The following is a 16,758-nucleotide window of genomic DNA, read 5'->3' on the forward strand; positions in this document are numbered from 1 at the left end:
GTTGGAGGCAGCTGCTGCCCGAGATGGCCAACTAGCAACTCCAGGGACAAGCTCCAGGGACCCAGCACCCTCACCTGGAACCTGAGGGGCTGGAGCAGAGCTCAGGCCCTTGGGAGCAAAGGCAGTCATAGAACAAGTGAGCTGGCTAAGGACCTGTGGTGGTCAGTCTAAGGACCTGGAACCCATGTACGTGGTGGTAGGAGGGTTCTCAGGCCTCCCACGCATGCACACACACAAAACAAACGAATGAATGAATGTCATTTGAAAGGAAAAGGCAGCTATGATCTCAGCTGGGTTCAGTCCCCTCCTGCAGCTGGGTCCCTTACCAGAGGTCTTTAAGAAGGTCCATTTGCTGCAGGTCTGATGACCCGAGTTTGACCACTGTAACTCATATGATGGAAGGAGTCAATCTACGCCTGCAAACTGACCTCTGACCTCTTCTACATGGATGTCATGGCACACACAGAGACACATACACACAAAGGTAAACATATAAATAAATAAATGATCTGTGATTCCTATCACCTGCCCTGTCCACCTGCACTCCCTTGTAACCACCACACGTGAGGACAGGAAGGGCTCACACGATCAGCAGAAGGTAGCAGAGCTGACGTGATTGTGGGATTCGGTAGCTTCCGGCTTGGTCAGTCCCATGAACGACTTGCTCTGGGAAAGCCTTGTCATGAGAACTCCGAGGGTTGGACCTTTCGGTGAGGAAGTGGCCCCATGAGTGGACCCGGAGCAGAGCTTTCAGCTCAGTTAGCCTGAGGCCGCCACAGCCAAATGCCTAGCTTGGCATAAGCTCTGCGCAGCCACCAGAAGCACCTGGCTCCTGCCACAGCAATCACGGGCAAGAAGAAATAGTCGCAACTTAAACTGCTGCGGTGGGCTAATTTACAGACTCCACAGAGCTCCGTATGTCCATGTCAGTCTCCAAGAGAAGACACGGAGCCCTTCTGTGAGGATGGGCCCCGGAAAACGGCCCTCATACTCTCCGCTCCTACAGTATGATGGGCCATCCAACCACCAACTGCAAAATGCCCCGTTTTGAATCAGAACCCATACTCTCTACTTTTCATATACCCTTAACACAGCTCATGTGGCAGATTTTAAGTGTGTGTGCGTGTGTGCGCGAGCTTGTGTGTATGTCCCCTTATCAAGGTCCTAAGAGAAGCCCTACTCCAGAGCTCAAAATGGGTCAAGTTGGGAAGTAGGTCTCCAACGTTCTTCCTCAGACTGTGGTGAGATGGTGTTTTCTAGTTTTCTCAGAGCTCTGAGAGGGACCTGAGCCTCTCCCGTCAGACCAGACCAGTCTCTCTCCTCAGACCAGACCTCTCTCTCTCTCTCTCTCTCTCTCTCTCTCTCTCTCTCTCTCTCTCTCTCTCTCTCTCTCCACATTCCTCTCCTTCCCCCCCCTCTCTCTCTCTCTCTCTCTCTCTCTCTCTCTCTCTCTCTCTCTCTCTCTCTCTCTCCCTCCAGCACTCAGTGGACACGCCCCAGCCTGGACAAGGAGGAACAAGCCCTGGCTTGGTTCTTATATATAAACAAATCCTCTCTCTCCTTTTCTTTCCCCCTTCTTTCCTTTGTCCCGCAGCCTAGAACTCCTACATAGCTGCAGACAGCCTTCAAGTACTGATCCTCCTGCCTCCACTTCTCAAGGACTGGGATTACAGGTGTGTGCCACCACGTCCGAACAGCTCCCTTTTCAGTTGACTCCCTCTGCACCAAATCCAGTACGCGCTGAAACCACATCCCCGATGGCTCCAAGGCCTACTAAAGTCCTGAAGGTTTCTTCTTTGCAAGAAAGATAGCTTTAAAAAAAAAAAGCTATAATGCAAACACTTTATTATCAAGAGTGACTGGTATTAGTTTTGTCTGGGCATTAATAGTTTAAAAAAACCATACACCAAACCCAGGTTTGCCACCTAGTTCTGCTGTATAATTTTCTTTAAAAAAGGAAAGAGGGAAAGAAAGAAAAAAATATATCTGTATTGAAAGAATTACAAGCCAAAGTGCGTCTTTCTTGTTTCTCCATATACACACATTGCACCATATATAAATAATTACGTTGTAAAAATGACTCCATAATTACAAGTATAATATATATTTCCATATAATATATAAAACTTTATATTAAATCTAGGTAGATGATATCTGGGGGAAGGGCGAGGTTGTCCCTGGGGGGGCGTCTCTGGGCGCTGACCCCCGGAGGTGGGGGGACGCTGCGGCGCAGTGGCAGCCTCCATGCTATCTGTGGTTGTTGAGGAGGATCTCCAGCCAGCAGGGGCAGGAGGTGATGAACTGTCGCGAGTAGCAGGGTCCCCAGCCCTTGGCGAAGCTGATGCGCACGCTGTGTGGGTCGTAGGGGCCATGGGCGGCGTCTGCGTGCTGCAACAGCCCTGAGCGCTCAAAGTCGAACACCTTGATGGAGTAGCCCGGCGGCACCTTGCGCACGACCAGGGCGCGGCCTCCGGGCGCATCCAGCGTGGGGGAGTTAACGAAGATGGGGTGCTCGCCCCGGTTGTAGGCCCACACGCCGTCTGGCTCCTTGCTGAGCAGGATGCCGAAGCCGATCTTGCTGCGTGTGCGCCGCACCGACTCACTGCGCTGTTCCAGGTTGAGCTGGCCCAGGCAGAAGCCGCTGCCCTGAGGTAGGTCGTAGAAGATGCTGACGGCCTGGTCGTACACCGCATAGAGGCGGCCCACGCGCGTCCGGTGCTCCCAGTAAGCCACGCTGCACCAGTGGCTCGGCTTGGTGGCATCTGGAGACATGCTTGCATCTGCAGGGCAAGCACAAGAAATGGCAAGATTACTGCGGGTGCGGAAGCTAGGGGAGGCTAGGAAAGGTTTTCCAAGGACAACCAGCATATGTGTACCAACCAGGCCACTGTGTGCCAGACCGTCAAATAACTGATCACACAGTGGGGATTTATCACTCTTTAAAAATAATAAAAAATTGCTGGGCAGTGGTGGCTCACACACTCTGGAGGCCGAGGCAGGTGGATCTCTGTGAGTTCGAGGTCAGCCTGGGTCTACAGAGCTAGTTCCAGGCTGTAACACAGAGAAACCCAGTCTCGGTGGGAAAAAACAAAAACAAACAAACAAACATAAAACAAGACATCTGTGTCTGTCTGTATTTATGTGTGGTGGAGTCCTTCCAGCTAGGTAGCAAGCATCGTTACCAACTGAGCAGTGTGCTTCCCTCCTCCCCACACAAGACGATGAACTTACAGTATGCAAGCCATGATGCCTACTGTGTGCTAGACCCTGGGGTACATAGATAGGAACCACGTCCAGCTTCTGCCCACTATAATTTTACATCTAGGAGAGATAAACACCAACAAACACAAATAGAACCTATAATCTACCAAGTGAGAGTAGCAATCTTATAAGACCCTGTTTCTAAGGCCACCAGGGGCTGCCCAAGGTGCACAGAGGCCCACCGGGATGTGATTCGAACCCCTTAGTCCAAGACTCCACACCAGTAGAGCTCCTCAAGGGGCCTCCAGCATGGGACAGGGGTCACTAAGGTGGGGACCTCTTAGAGTAAGGCATGGTGACATGCACTTTCTGTCTCAAGTCCTAGGAGGTGGAAGATGCAGGATGATGGTTCAAACCAGCTCGGGCAACAGATTGAGGCCCCCATCCCCCCACAAAGAACAATGCTGACTCTGCCTGCCTCAGTCTCCCTGCGGTCCTTACCAAGTAGACTTTCCAGTCCTCCGAGAACCACAGGTACTTCTGAGCAGCCTCACTTGGCGGCTGCTAAGTGCTATTCGGAAAAGTGGGCTTTGCTCTCCAATGGATGTGCCATTTCTGAGGTGTGTGCAGCTCCTCTCTGGGCCTTAGCTTTCCCACTGCAGAGCAGAGACCTGTGCTCTGTTCTGTGGCCTTGAAACGCTGCCCCCACTCAAAGTGGGAGATTTCTGCACGTGTGAGGACCTCATGTAGGCACGTCTGTCTGGGAAGGTGGTCCCAGATCCCAAGCCCTTGGGTATGGCACACTTTTCAGATGCCAAAGCCTCTAGTAGCCTGTCTTTGCTTTGGGCTCACAGCTCTGAGAGGCAAGCGGGCACCATGACTGCCCAGTGAGGTGATATGATCTGTCGTGCCCGCTTCTGGCCAGGCCCTTCTGAACACAGAACCAAACATTTACCCAACTCTTCCCAGGGAAACTGACCAATGCTCAACTTAAGCCCAGGTGAGCAACCATCACTGGGACCATGAGGCCAGCTCTGCAGAGTCCACTCAAGTCCTAATTCTCAGCCCTGGGCTCTGGGACAACTTTTCACCCATACAAGGCTACCTGACTCCTAGCAGGAAACTGCCCAAGAAGCCTTCCATAGGCTGCCACCTTGGGCTGCACAAGGACCTTATGAACAGGCTCTTTGCCATTTGTTGTTCAGGTGCCAGCCAGGTTCCTCCGTCTGCTGAGGGCAGTCAATCTTCACACCAGCTAAAAGCTAGGTACAGGGGGAGCAGGGGACAACAAGGAGATCCTGGCTATGCTCAACTAAGTGTCCTTGGCAAGTGGACTTAGATAACTCAAGCTCGAGTCCATGGCAGGTGACCAGGATCAGAAAGATCCGGAACTCCATCCTGCCAAGCCACTGTTCCTTTCTGTACCCATCCATCTGGCACAGGCCTGGGAAACTCAAGGACCAGAAAAACAGGGCTATGCTTAGCGGCCATGAGCTTCCGGTACTGCTCACAGACAGCGGGACATCCTCTAGTGAGCTAGACCAAGTGAGGTCAAGAAGCTAAGTGAGGAGCCTGAGTGTGCTGGGAGCAGAGCCAGGGTGGGTACCAGGCATCTCTGGGCACCTCGTATGAGGTGTGCACTGCCTTCGTAGGTGAGGAAACTGAATCCCAGGTTGCGCACCCCAGAATCTGGAGCCAGCCTCACTGAGGGCACACCTCGTGCATGCGGTGCCAGTGATAAGATGCAGGGTAGCCGGCACCAGCCAAGCAAGAAATCTCCCACTGAGCAACACCCAGACCCCAAGTCAACCCGCTAGAGGGCGCTCTTCTCCGTTCTCAACCTACCTAATGCTGTGACCCTTTACTGCATATAGTTCCTCAAGTTGTGATGACCTCGCCCCCCCCCAGCATAAATTTTCATTGCTACTTCATGAATGTAATTTTGCTACTGTTATTCATTGTAATGTCAATATTTTTGGAGACAGAGGTTTGCCAAAGGCTGCTCTAGGCAGAATGTCTGCCAGGCAGGCTCTTCCTTAAAACTGCACTGGGCCAGTCACTTCCCTTCTGTAAGCCTCAGTTTCCCTATCTGTAATGGCAACTGATCTAAGGGCCTGTAGGTTCTGTAGGTGCTTGCTTCCCTCACTGACTGAGGGAGCCGATTATATCTGGGTACAATGTAGCACCATGTCCAGCTTCTTTTAAAGGAGGGAATGTGCCAGGGGCCGCATGCAGGGGGATGTGGGGGTGGAGTGGGGGGAGATACTTTCTCCTTGCCAGCTTCTAGAAGGCTTTGCAACTCAAGTCCAGCTGGACTCGCTGTTTCTCTCAGCTCCCTGCCCTGATCCCTAGCCTGGCCACAGGATCCTACACAGGGATGGGGGTTACCTTATGAGCTGGGGTGAACAGCTCCAGCTGTCTGGCTCTGCATGCCCCTGCTGGACCCATCTCCACCCCCTGTGGCTCTTAAGCTAACTGGCTTCCAAATTCCAGAAAGTAGCCAGCCTGCTGCCCTGTACGCCCTCTTTGACCACCCTCTCGGCCTTTCACTCCAGCATCCTTTGGTCCCGGACAAAGGGCCTGCTTGGGTCAGTGACCCTGGGGATGGCCTACTCCCCATACTCCCTACATCTACACAGGAGCAGAAAAATCTCTCATGTCCTCTCTGGGTCCTCCTCCCCCATCCTTACGACGCTGTGAGTACACTGAGGCAGAGGAAGGAAGTAAACAAAGCACATCCTAAGTGTCATGTGCCTAGTTCATGGAAGCCCGCCCTGAAGGTGAGTTCAGCCTCAGGTCTGAGGGAAGCGAAGGGTAGTGGGCACGGGCCCTGAGAGTGACCCCTGCCCCGAGCCTCAGAGTTCCTCAAAATCATCTCATCTGGTGGAGATACCAAGGTGCCCCTAGAAAGGTGTGTGTGTGTGTGTGTATGTGTGTGTATGTATGTATGTATGTATGTACTGTGGAGGGAGGGGGTGAACCCGGGACCTTAGGCATGCTACGCAAGAGCTCTACCACTGAGCAACACCCCAAACCCACGCCACACTTTAAGAGGGAAATGGGGTTGGGAGCGATGGCACAGAACTCACCTCTGCTTTATTTTGTCCTATGGGTATTTATCTTCTAATTCTATTTTTCCCTCCATGAACTAAGGAAAACTTGGTCTAGAGAGGGCCTGTGGGTTCTACAAGTGCAGTTTATACCTGGAAGGTGACACCCGGGCTGCAGGGGGTGGGTGGCAGGGGTGCGGTGTAGAGTGATTGCCTGATGACGTGAAACAGAGAGAGGCAAAACTGGGGCCAGGACCTAAGATCCTTGAATGAGTCAAACACTTTGAATGACAGAGAACAAAGGCTGCAGTCACGTGACTAGCTGTGCAGCCACCAGCAGGCCACCCCTCCACCCCACACTGGAGACTTATCAATCACCAAGGGTTCTGCTCACAGGAGGTCGTGGTGGACTTGCTAGAAACTCAAACAGTAAAGCAAGCAGTCATTTTGCTCATTGGCTCCGGGCCTGTGGGAACAACCCAGGCAAGGGTACTCAAACTTAGGGGGGCTTCAAGAGGACAGTGGGTGGGAGAGCCCTTTTTACACTCTATGAGGCACCTTGGTTAGGCCCGGGTCTGACATCTGTGGTGACAGACCTGCCCTGTAAGAAAACTGAATGGCTAGAATGAGCTGGCTGTGGCTCCCTGCTCACACCCACAGCTCCCAAGAACTCAGTTTGGTGGAGACCTGTCTGCCGTAAACCAGTGCCTCAGCAACCGTGAGCGGGCAGGCTGTACCCATGAGCCCACACGGCCCTACTCTCCTCATTGGGGATAGCGTCTCATAGAAAGAACCTTTTCTCTCTGGGGCTCCAAAGCCCTGGTCCTGTCATCTCCCACAGCCACCGGCCTAATTAGGGACCATCTCTTTAATTGCAAATAAATACCGGGGGAGTCAGACCAGAGCAACATCAAAGATGACCGAGGCCTGACCGAAACTCCTGCTCAGTCCCATTTCCCCCCTCTGAATCCCTGGCCAGCTCAGGGCCTGGCCTAGTTCCCAGCCCGCTGTGGGTCCCGCTGGGAGGGGTGGGTGGGAGGAGGAGAAAAGCTGGGAGCCCAGCTTTCTTTCTAGTCGAGATCAGTTAACTGCTCCTTTCTCAACCTCAGTCTTCCTACCTGAGTAACAAGGAAGTAACTTCAACTCAGCCCTAATCGGCTAGCCCCAGCAAGCTCTGGTCATTCCCTTGCCTGGAGCCCTGCTGGGGATGGGGCGGCCCTTCCAGGAACACAGTTCAGCAACGAAAGGACCCAACTCCAGACACACAACAGTATGGATCACCCTCACGTGCACCTGCTTGGCCAAGGAAGTCACACACAGAAAACCCACTGAAGGCCAGAGACAGGAAGCTCTTGGCAGGCAGAACAGCTGGTAGGAAACACAAGGGCAGAGCTGGGTTTGTCTTCGTGTTCAAAGCTCCAAGTTCCACCCCCTCCCCACTGCATTAAATAAATAAAAAAATAAAAGTAAAGAAGGAGAAAGAAAAAAACAAACACGAGGGATCAGGATAGCTGACAACCTGGGGGATCGGGTGAGCAGGCAGAGGCTCAAGACTTCCAGGGCAGGAACGATGGGAACTGGGGTACAGTCTAGTGTCATAACCCAAACACTCGGCTAAGCAGGCTTTTGCTAGATGACATCTACGGTGGTCTCAGCAGGTCCCCAGGTGACAGCCCCCTGCTGTTTCCCAGAGGTACCCATATTCCTGCCACCAGAGGGTGATGGCTGCTTGCTCAGAGCACCAGGCAAGAGTCCATCTAAGCTCCACAGTAGGGCCCAGCCACAGGCTGGCAGGCCTTTCTCCAGACTCCTCTGCCCAGCCAGGGAGCCTAGAGACCAACATGTAATTGTGTGTGTGTGTGGGGGGGGGGGGGGACTGGACCTCAAGAGGGCTGGTTGGAGTCTGGAGGAGGCAGGGAGGGTTGAAATCCCAAGAAATGCCTTTAGCTTCTTCGAATCAGCAATTTTCTGTCAAAACAAAGGGCAGGAGTGCGTTCCTGTGCACTCCCCCATAGGACCCAGCCAAAGCCCGAGCGCAGTAAAACTTTTTCCTGCCCTCCCCTTGCCTTTTGGCCACAATGCCCAGGGTGAGCCATCCCAGGAAGGAACCCCCAAACATGCCCCTGTTAGATGGGAAGACAGCATTCTCAGAGGCCATATTCCTAACTTCTGCTGGGTCACACCCCCTTCCTGACCACCAATTAAAGAAATTAAAAAATAAAAAAAAATAAAAAAAAAACAAAATAAAAAGACCACTCCACAGTAAACTCCAGGCAAGGACCAACAAATTTAATTCTTGCAGAGTGTCGAGAAGAAAGACCAGCTCTTCAAAAACCAGAAAGGTGAAGCAACTAGCTCAGGGTCACACAGCAAGTTGCTGGCAGAACTGGAAATAAGCCTAGGGCTTCCTCTAAGCCCTTTGCATGGGGGCCTCCAACCCTCCCCCCCTGGAAAACTACTTTCTTCTGTCCCAAGTCATGCCTGTGGCTTCAAGTTCCCTTCAAACAACCGTCAGCTTTTCATCTGCGGCTTCGGGGACTGGGAGCAATTATGCAGGCCCTGCATCTGGTTAACCTAACACCCCTTTTAAAGCCTTGTTTGCCCATTAGATAAGTAGTTTTTGTTATCAAACTTAGGGGAAGAAGCGAGTTTCCACTGAGCTCTCCTTTGTCCTCTGGAGCCGCAGAAAGGGCTTCAGGTTTTGCAGCCCATCCAGCAAGCAGTGTTCATTAATGGCCCGCTTTCCTCGCAGGGGAGGGAGGGCCTGTCCTTCCCCCCGGCTGCAGCAGAGAAGCGGGGAAAGAATGCGCTCAGGGCCACGTTAATGGTCAGCAGCTTAGAGCCAGCCAAGCCTCTGCTGAACGCGGTCCAGAAGCCGGCCCAGCTGACAGGGGTTTCCTCCTCCCAGCTCCCACCCACCTTCCCAGCCCCCACCTCAGAGCCAGCACCTCTGCTCCCAGAGGAAGCATGGCTTCCAAGAGGAAGTTCCTAATCGGTCATTACATCACAGGCGCTCTGGCCACTGCTGCTGCCGGCCTGCACAGGGCCCACCACAGGGGCTCTTTCGACTGTGGGTCTCCAGTCTGGGGACAGACAGAGCGGTCCTCCCGGTCCCCAGAGGGCTGCTCGGTTGTTCTGCTGGCAGGAGTGTAAATGGGTGCAGAGAAGGAGAACCCAGCATGAAGGAGAGGGCCCAGGAGCACTCGGTCCTCTTGACTGATAACCAAGAGGGCTAACTCGAGGCCCAGAGAGGTGAAGCGGCTCGCCAAGGTCGCAGTAGAAATCAGCAATAGAACGGGGACCAGTTTGGTATCTGCTCTATAGGGCAGGGTTTCAAGCATTGGGTCAGGAACAGGGCAGCATGCATGCCAACCCCAGCTCTGGCATTCACCAGCAGTTGTAACAGTCCGACAGAAAATATTCTAAAGAGAGACACTTGTGCCCTTCCCTTTGGCTATCAGACAGTTGTCCCCAAGGAATTGGAATTTCCCCAGGAATCTCATGCTGGGAGCAGGAAAAGGTTGAAGTCTGGTGTCTGTAAGAAGGGGAACAGAGATTTCACACAGCTCTGACAACTTGGCCTTGCGGGAGGGCCTGGATGCTAGACAATGGTGGATCAGCGATGGGCAAGACCACCCCTTGGACCAGGACGGCTTAGCTACACAGACCTTACTATCTATTTAAACCCGAGCCTCCCACGTCAGTACCCTAGAGATGGCCTTGGGTGGGTGGCACTGGACCTTTGTATTTGTTCCTCTTACCGCTGTGACAGCGCCGAACACATCGCCTTTCTGGGCCTTCCACTGCTCCCTGTCTCTTTAATTGCCTACAGAGGAAGGACAGCGGAGACCAGCTTGTACCCCAAAATGCCAGTAACACTATGTTATCTCAGGCAAGTCCCCTCTGGTCCTCGGTCTCCTAAACTGTAAAGTGGGGGGAGGGGTGCAATCAGTGGTTATTCCATAGGGCACTGGGGTTGATTGTAATTGCATCAGATGATGCCTGGCTAGAAATGAACAACCTGGAAATTAACAGGTATCACTAACTCGTGTTTACTAGATCTCAGAATTGCTTAGATTATATTATATAAATAGCCTACATTCAAACAATTTACATCAAATTATATAATGCATAGTTCACAAGGTTATTCATGGGGGAATGATGACCATGGCAAAGATAAGATGTGCTAATGGAATCAAGGAAATAATGATAATATTAATAATGATGATGGTAATAATAATAAATCAGTCAACACTGAAGGAAGCCTTTACCAGTGCCAGGCAGAGTAAAATAGGTTAAAGACACTATGTAGACAAACTGCTAATCCTCTCAGCTCCTCTTGGGATTGGGTTTTTTTTTTTGTGTGTGTGTGATGTCTGTCTGTGTGTGTGTGTGAACATGTGTGAGGAGGTCAGAGGTCAACCTCAGCTTCTGTACCTCAGGAACCATCCACCTTATTTTTTTGAGACAGGGACTCTCACGGAACCTGGAGCTTGCACTAGGCTAGACTAGCCCCAGAGCCCCAGGGACAGGTCTCCGCCTCCCCTGCACTGGGATTGATAGGTGTGAGCCACCCTGCCCAGCTTTGATGTGGGATTAGGAACTCAGGTGCTCACACCTGGGCAGCAGGCACTTTCCCAACTGAGCCACCTCCCAGTCCCAGACCCTCCCATTTTCTGATCAAAGAGCTGTGTCTACCTAAGAAGGTTGTGTCCAAAAGTCAGCAGCCAGGAAGTTGCAAGATTAGGATCTGATCTCCTGTCTATCTAGGCTTAGAGATGGGGGCTCTTAGTATTATTCCCATGCCTGCTGCCAACCCCAGCAGTAGCAAGGATAACATCACAGGCACCATGCCCAAACCTCTAGCTCTGCTGGCTCTAAGACATTATGCACCCTCCCTGCAAAGATGGGATGTTAGAAAAGGGTCCTCTAACCTGGGATGTATCTTAGTGGTAGAGAGTTCTTACCTGTCCCTACCTTCCTGGGAGGACAAACAGCTTCTCAAATGCAGCCTCTATCCACTACCCAGAGAACCTGTGTGGTCCGAAACCATGTGTCCTGTTAGCTTCTCCCTCGCATCCAACGCTCCACTCCTCCAAACCACAGCAGAGAGTGCCTTTTGGGGGGCACAACAAAGGCTGCTGCCCAAGAAGAGGACTACATCCTGCAGTGATGAGCGCGTTATGAGTTCTCTAGCACCCCATTCTTAGGGCAGACCCCAAGTCAGAGTCGCCTCGGCAACTGCAGAGAGGGGATCCTGCCCCTGAGTGACCCTCTCTGCTGGGACCTTCTTGCTGCTCATCCATACAGTGGTCTGGGTTATCCTTACAGGTGCCATCCTGGAGGGTGCTAGATCCCTCAGGAATCAGGTGACCAGCTTCTGAGAGGCCCAGCAGGTCCTGTATGAAGGCCTGACCTTGGGCTGCTCAGACTTTGGTCTCCGGTGGAACCAAGTGGCAGCCTGGATTGTGCTGGGTACGGTTTCCACTCTTCTATCTCCTGCACAATTAAACAGATTCTGCAAAGAAGAACTCCTCTAGCAGTCCTGAGCCAGAATAAGCCTCACCTAGCTCTGCTCTTATTGCTCCCTGCAGGGCAGTCTCCCCAGGAGCCCCAGGCTCAACCTTGGTGGGCCGAGGGACCAGTCAGAGGGTACAACATCCATCACACCCTCTACAGCCTTTCACCTACAGCATCCCAGTCTTTCCCTGCCAGAGACTACCCAGGAAGTCTCTCCCCAGGCTTCAGCGTTGAGCTTGACAGAACACTGCCAGCCACTCTAAAAAGCTACAGGGAGAAAGACTGGTCAGAGCCAGCTCTTCTATGGCAGCGAGTGGGGTGGGCAGATGGGGCTAGAGACACAGAATGAAAACCAATAATGTCAGTGTAAAAGACCACCAAACTCCAAGGAGCAGGGAAGTCTTCAGATACCCCCCCCCCATGAAGCAGGCAGGTGGGGAAGGACTGAAAAAAGTGTGCAGCAGACACTGAGAGAAACAATTAATAAATGGGACCTCCTGAAACTGAAAAGCTTCTGTAAAGCAAGGTACACAGTAAAAAAGACAAAATAGCAGCCTACAGAATAGGAAAAGATCTTCACCAACTCCACATCAGACAGAGGTCTGATCTCCAACATATACAAAGAAATTGGTCATCAAAAGAACAAATAATCCAATAAAAAAAATGGAGTATAGACCTAAACAGAGAACTCTCAACAGAGGAATCTAAAATAGCTGAAAGACACTTAAGGGAAGGAAATGTTCAACATCCTTAGTCATTGGAGAAATGCAAATCAAAACAACTCTGAGATTCCATCTTACACCTGTAAGAATGGCCAAGATCAAAAACACTGGTGACAACTTATGCTGGAGAGGTTGTGGGGAAAAGGGAACACTCCTGCATTGCCGGTGGGAGTGCAAACTGGTACAACCTGCTATAGCGATTTCTCAGAAAATTAGGAAACAACCTTCCTCAAGACCCAGCAATACCACTTTTGGGTATATATCCAAAGGATGTTCAATTGTGCCACAAGGACGTGTGCTCAACCATGTTCATAGCAGCTTTGTTTGTCATGGCCAGAACCTGGAAACAACCTAAATGCTCCTCGACTGAAGAATGGATAAAGAAAATGTGGTATATTTACACAATGGAGTACTACACAGCAGAAAAAATAATGACATTTTGAAATTTGCAGGCAAATGGATAGATCTAGAAAACACCATATTGAGTGAGGTAACCCAGACCCAGAAAGACAATTATCACATGTACTCACTCATAAGTAATTTTTAAACATAAAGCAAAGAAAACCAGCTTACAAATCACAATCCCAGCCAACCTAGACAACAATGAGGACCCTAAGAGAGACTTACATAGATCTAATCTACATGGGAAGTAGAAAAAGACAAGATCTCCTGAGTAAACTGGGAGCATGTGGACTATGATAGAGGGTTGAAGGGGGGAGGGGAGAGAAAGGGAGGGGAGCAAAGAAAAATATAGAGCTCAATCAAATCAATAAAAAAATGTTTTAAAAAAGTGTGTGCAGTAGAGGGAAGGAGGGAGGGATAATGGGAGGGAGGAAGGGAGGGAGGGAGGGAGGGAGGGAGGGAGGGAGGGAGGGAAGGCGTTGGCTAGCAGCTAAGCAGCTTATAGAATCAGCTTATAGGCCTGGTTTAGGGAAAGAACCAGTTCCCATCACAAAAGACTCTGACCTTTGTTCCCATTCCTAGGCCTCTTTTTGTTTTACCCCAAGTCAGATGCTAAACCTCAAAGTTTACTTAGCATCTAGGATGGGGAAAGCCTGGCTTTTCTTGTTGCCCCAGGAGAGTCTGGCTGAGAATGGGAAGCTGGGGGCCTCCTTCATTCCATGCTGCTCACAAGAGGCTGGGTCATCATCTCAGACTTTTTTTCCTTTTTTTTTGAGACCTGATCAAATATAGCCCAGGCCGATCTTCCTCTGCAGCCACAGATGACCTTCTGACCCTCCTGCCTCGACCTCCCAAGTGTAGGAATACCAGTGTGTGCCATGCCCAGTTTATGAAATACTGGAGATCGAACCCAGGGCCTTGTGCATGCCAGGCAAGCACTCTGCCAACTAAGCCACACCCCCAGCCCATCACCTCAGGTTTTCGATGTCCATGGTCAGCCTGACTTCCCTAGTGGACTTGAGACCACATCAAACAACATCCCCCCTCTAGGGGTTCGGGTGGGGACAGATGGGGCATGTGGCAGATGGCACTGTGCTCCAAGTTTCCACTTCGGGTTCCCACAGAGGGAGACCTGGGGCATCTCCATGTTTCTCTCATTGACCCACAATGAAGTCAAAGTCCCTAAAGTTGTCTTCCAGCACCTGCTGCAGCTGGCAGAAGCCCACCCCCTCAGACTGTGCATTTTGAATCCTACCACCCGGTGCACCTCTGTCCACCCCATATCTCAATGCATATGGACATGGGCAGTGAGAAGCGAAAATGGGCCATTCCAAAGAGTTGTGTTTCTTTGAGCCAGTGACTGCATCTCTGAGGGCCCAGGCTGCCTGTCTGCTGGGGGAAGGGCAACACGGAATAAAAGTGCAGTGCCCTTTCTTCAGAAATCATTTTTAAGAAGGTGAAGCAAACGTTTAATTAAGCAAGGGCGCCTTCTAAGGGTGGTGAAAGCGCCCTACGATGGCACGCGTGGATCGGCCTTCAGACGCGCTGGCTTCTTCCAGGGGATGTCCCATCCAAAGACAGAGTGGGGCATTGTGGTGCTTGTCTGCAATCCCAGCACTTGAAGGTCTAGGAGTGATACATATTTTAAAAATCCCTGGCTTGGGGGGGAGGTCCTCCACTGAAGTAAAAAGCCAAATCCAGCCAAATTAATAAGACCAGGCTTAATAAAGAGAGCAAAACAAAGCAGAGTGGAGCACTTCCGGTGACTCTCACTCTCAGGAACAGGAGGAAGAGAAATTACCTAGCAGATCTAGGGTGTGGGTCTTAAATACCCTGTAGGTGGTGTCCTGAGCAGCTCAGGGGGAGGAGCCACCCCCTTGGTGGGCTTTTTGAGGGGTGGAGTTTTGGTGGGGGCTGAGACAGAGTTGCCACCTAAACTAGGAAGGAAGGCTGCAGGTTCACCTAGAGCTCACAGGTTCCTGACCTGGCAATGGAGAGGCTTTGATTTTCCTGGGTGTCAAGTCTATAAGTGTGGAGGGATAGGGAGGGACATGGATTTGGGTGATGGAGCTGGTTTTCTTACTTGCCAACACACCAATCCATTTCACAGACTGAGAAACTGAGGCATCTTGAGGTAGCTCCCAGGTGGTCATCTTTATTTAGCTCTGGCTTTAAACACCCTTTCCACAAGACATGGCTGGGATACTGCATAAGACTTGATGTCACTCCAAGGCCTGCGAGTTGCGTACCGAAGAGGAAGTGGTAAGGTGACCAGGAATGCAATCTGTACCTCCCAGATTAATTAATAATCAGGAGCTGGCCTCCACCCAGGCAGGGTTGGAAATATTCGGTGAACCCAGGGGTAGTTAACTGCAGAGGGCCAAGGAGAAGTTCGCCTTTGCCCGTGACTAAGAGGGAATACACAATGGGCATGATTTACGGGCTGGATCACTTGGGAACCTCCTCCGTGGCTGACTGGGGCCTAGACTTAAGGAATGCAGACGCCAGCGGCCTACAGGCCACGAGTGCCCATGAGGAGGGAGGAGGAAAGGTTGATTGTGGTTTGGCAGGCACCAGTCCTGTGAAAGGGATGTAAGTCACATCCTGGGTGACCTCAGGGTAAGGGACTGTGCTAGCCACCTGCTGGAACTGTGTTTGTAGATGGGGGCTAATACAAAGGCCTCCCATCTGATCATTCTCACTGGCCAGAATGGTGACACCAACGGTTAAAGTCTAGAGAGATGTAGCTCGGTTGACGGTACTTGCCTAGCATGTGTGGGTATGATCCCCAGCACTGCATAAACCAGCAGAGGTAGGTAGCACACACGATAATCCCAGCACTCAGGAATCAGAGGCAGGAGGCTCAGAAGTTCAAGGTCACTGCTCAGCTTCACAGCTAATTCAAGAGCAGCCTGGACTATGCAACACTTCTTAGTTCATCCACCCACTTCACCTTACAATAGATGACGAAGGGACAGACATTCAGACACTGGAGGGAGAACAGAATGTGGAACACAAGCAAAAACTGTCCCTATGTGCGAAACCCATGTTTCTGTCCATGCCAAGCCTTTGGAAGACTCTAAGAAGAAACCACATGGGCTGGGAACGGAGTGCACACATTTAATCCCAGCACTCAGGAGGCAAAGGCAGATGGATATCTGTGAGTTCAAGGCCAGCCTGGTCCACACAGTGAGTTTCATACAAGCCAGGGATACACAGTGAGATCCTGTTTCAAAAAAAGAAGAAAGGAAAAAAGAAACCAAGTGACCAGCCTTGGTATGAAATCCAAACAGACAAGGAGAAAATCCAACCGGGAGAACAGAGTTCCCCGCCGCAGCTTAGTGCACAGCCCTAAGATCAACCAGTATCTTTAATTCCTAAACATACCAGGCACCAAAGCTACAGAGAAACCCTGTCTCGAAAAACCAAAAAAAAAAAAAAAAAAAAAAAGAGAGAGAGAGAGAGAGAGAGAGAAAGAGAGAGAGATAGAGAGAGAGAGAGAGAGAGAGAGAGAGAGAGAGAGAAAGAGAGAGAGATAGAGAGAGAGATCTTTCCCTTCAGTAAACTACAAGTTCAAACGGGCACTCTGTGCCACCAGGAAAGCGAAATGGTGGCTGCTGTTGGGTGATGTCAAAATCAGGCCAGAATCCAGGTCCTAGACAACCTGGAGGCTGAGGCAGGAGGACAGGGCTGCTGGTTATGGAGAAATCGAATGGATAAAATACATGGGGTCATTAGCAAGAATAATTTGCTGCTGCTGGGAACTGCCATAGGGTGTTGTGGTCACCCTCCTCCACTAGCCCCACACCACACGGCGGTGCCCTGATCTCATCCACAGCTGGTCAATCTATGCGTGCCAGAGA

The 16,758-nt window shown here is 51.2% G+C and overlaps 1 protein-coding gene across 1 annotated transcript in view; it reads right to left on the reverse strand.

The window, feature by feature from the left end:
* Window positions 1-1,828: 1,828 nt before the first annotated feature.
* The window catches only part of Smad6 (SMAD family member 6), a 72,018-nt gene continuing 57,088 nt past the window's right edge, over window positions 1,829-16,758 (reverse strand). The window contains exon 4 of the mRNA XM_050151943.1: window positions 1,829-2,780. Within this exon, the coding sequence (XP_050007900.1) occupies window positions 2,248-2,780 (533 nt within the window). The 3' untranslated portion in view covers window positions 1,829-2,247. The remainder of the gene's footprint in view (window positions 2,781-16,758) is intronic.

The sequence above is a fragment of the Alexandromys fortis genome, unplaced genomic scaffold (assembly GCF_014885135.2).
Source record: "Alexandromys fortis isolate MF-2015 unplaced genomic scaffold, M_Fortis_MF-2015_v1.1 scaffold_70, whole genome shotgun sequence".
Classification (NCBI taxonomy): domain Eukaryota; kingdom Metazoa; phylum Chordata; class Mammalia; order Rodentia; family Cricetidae; genus Alexandromys; species Alexandromys fortis.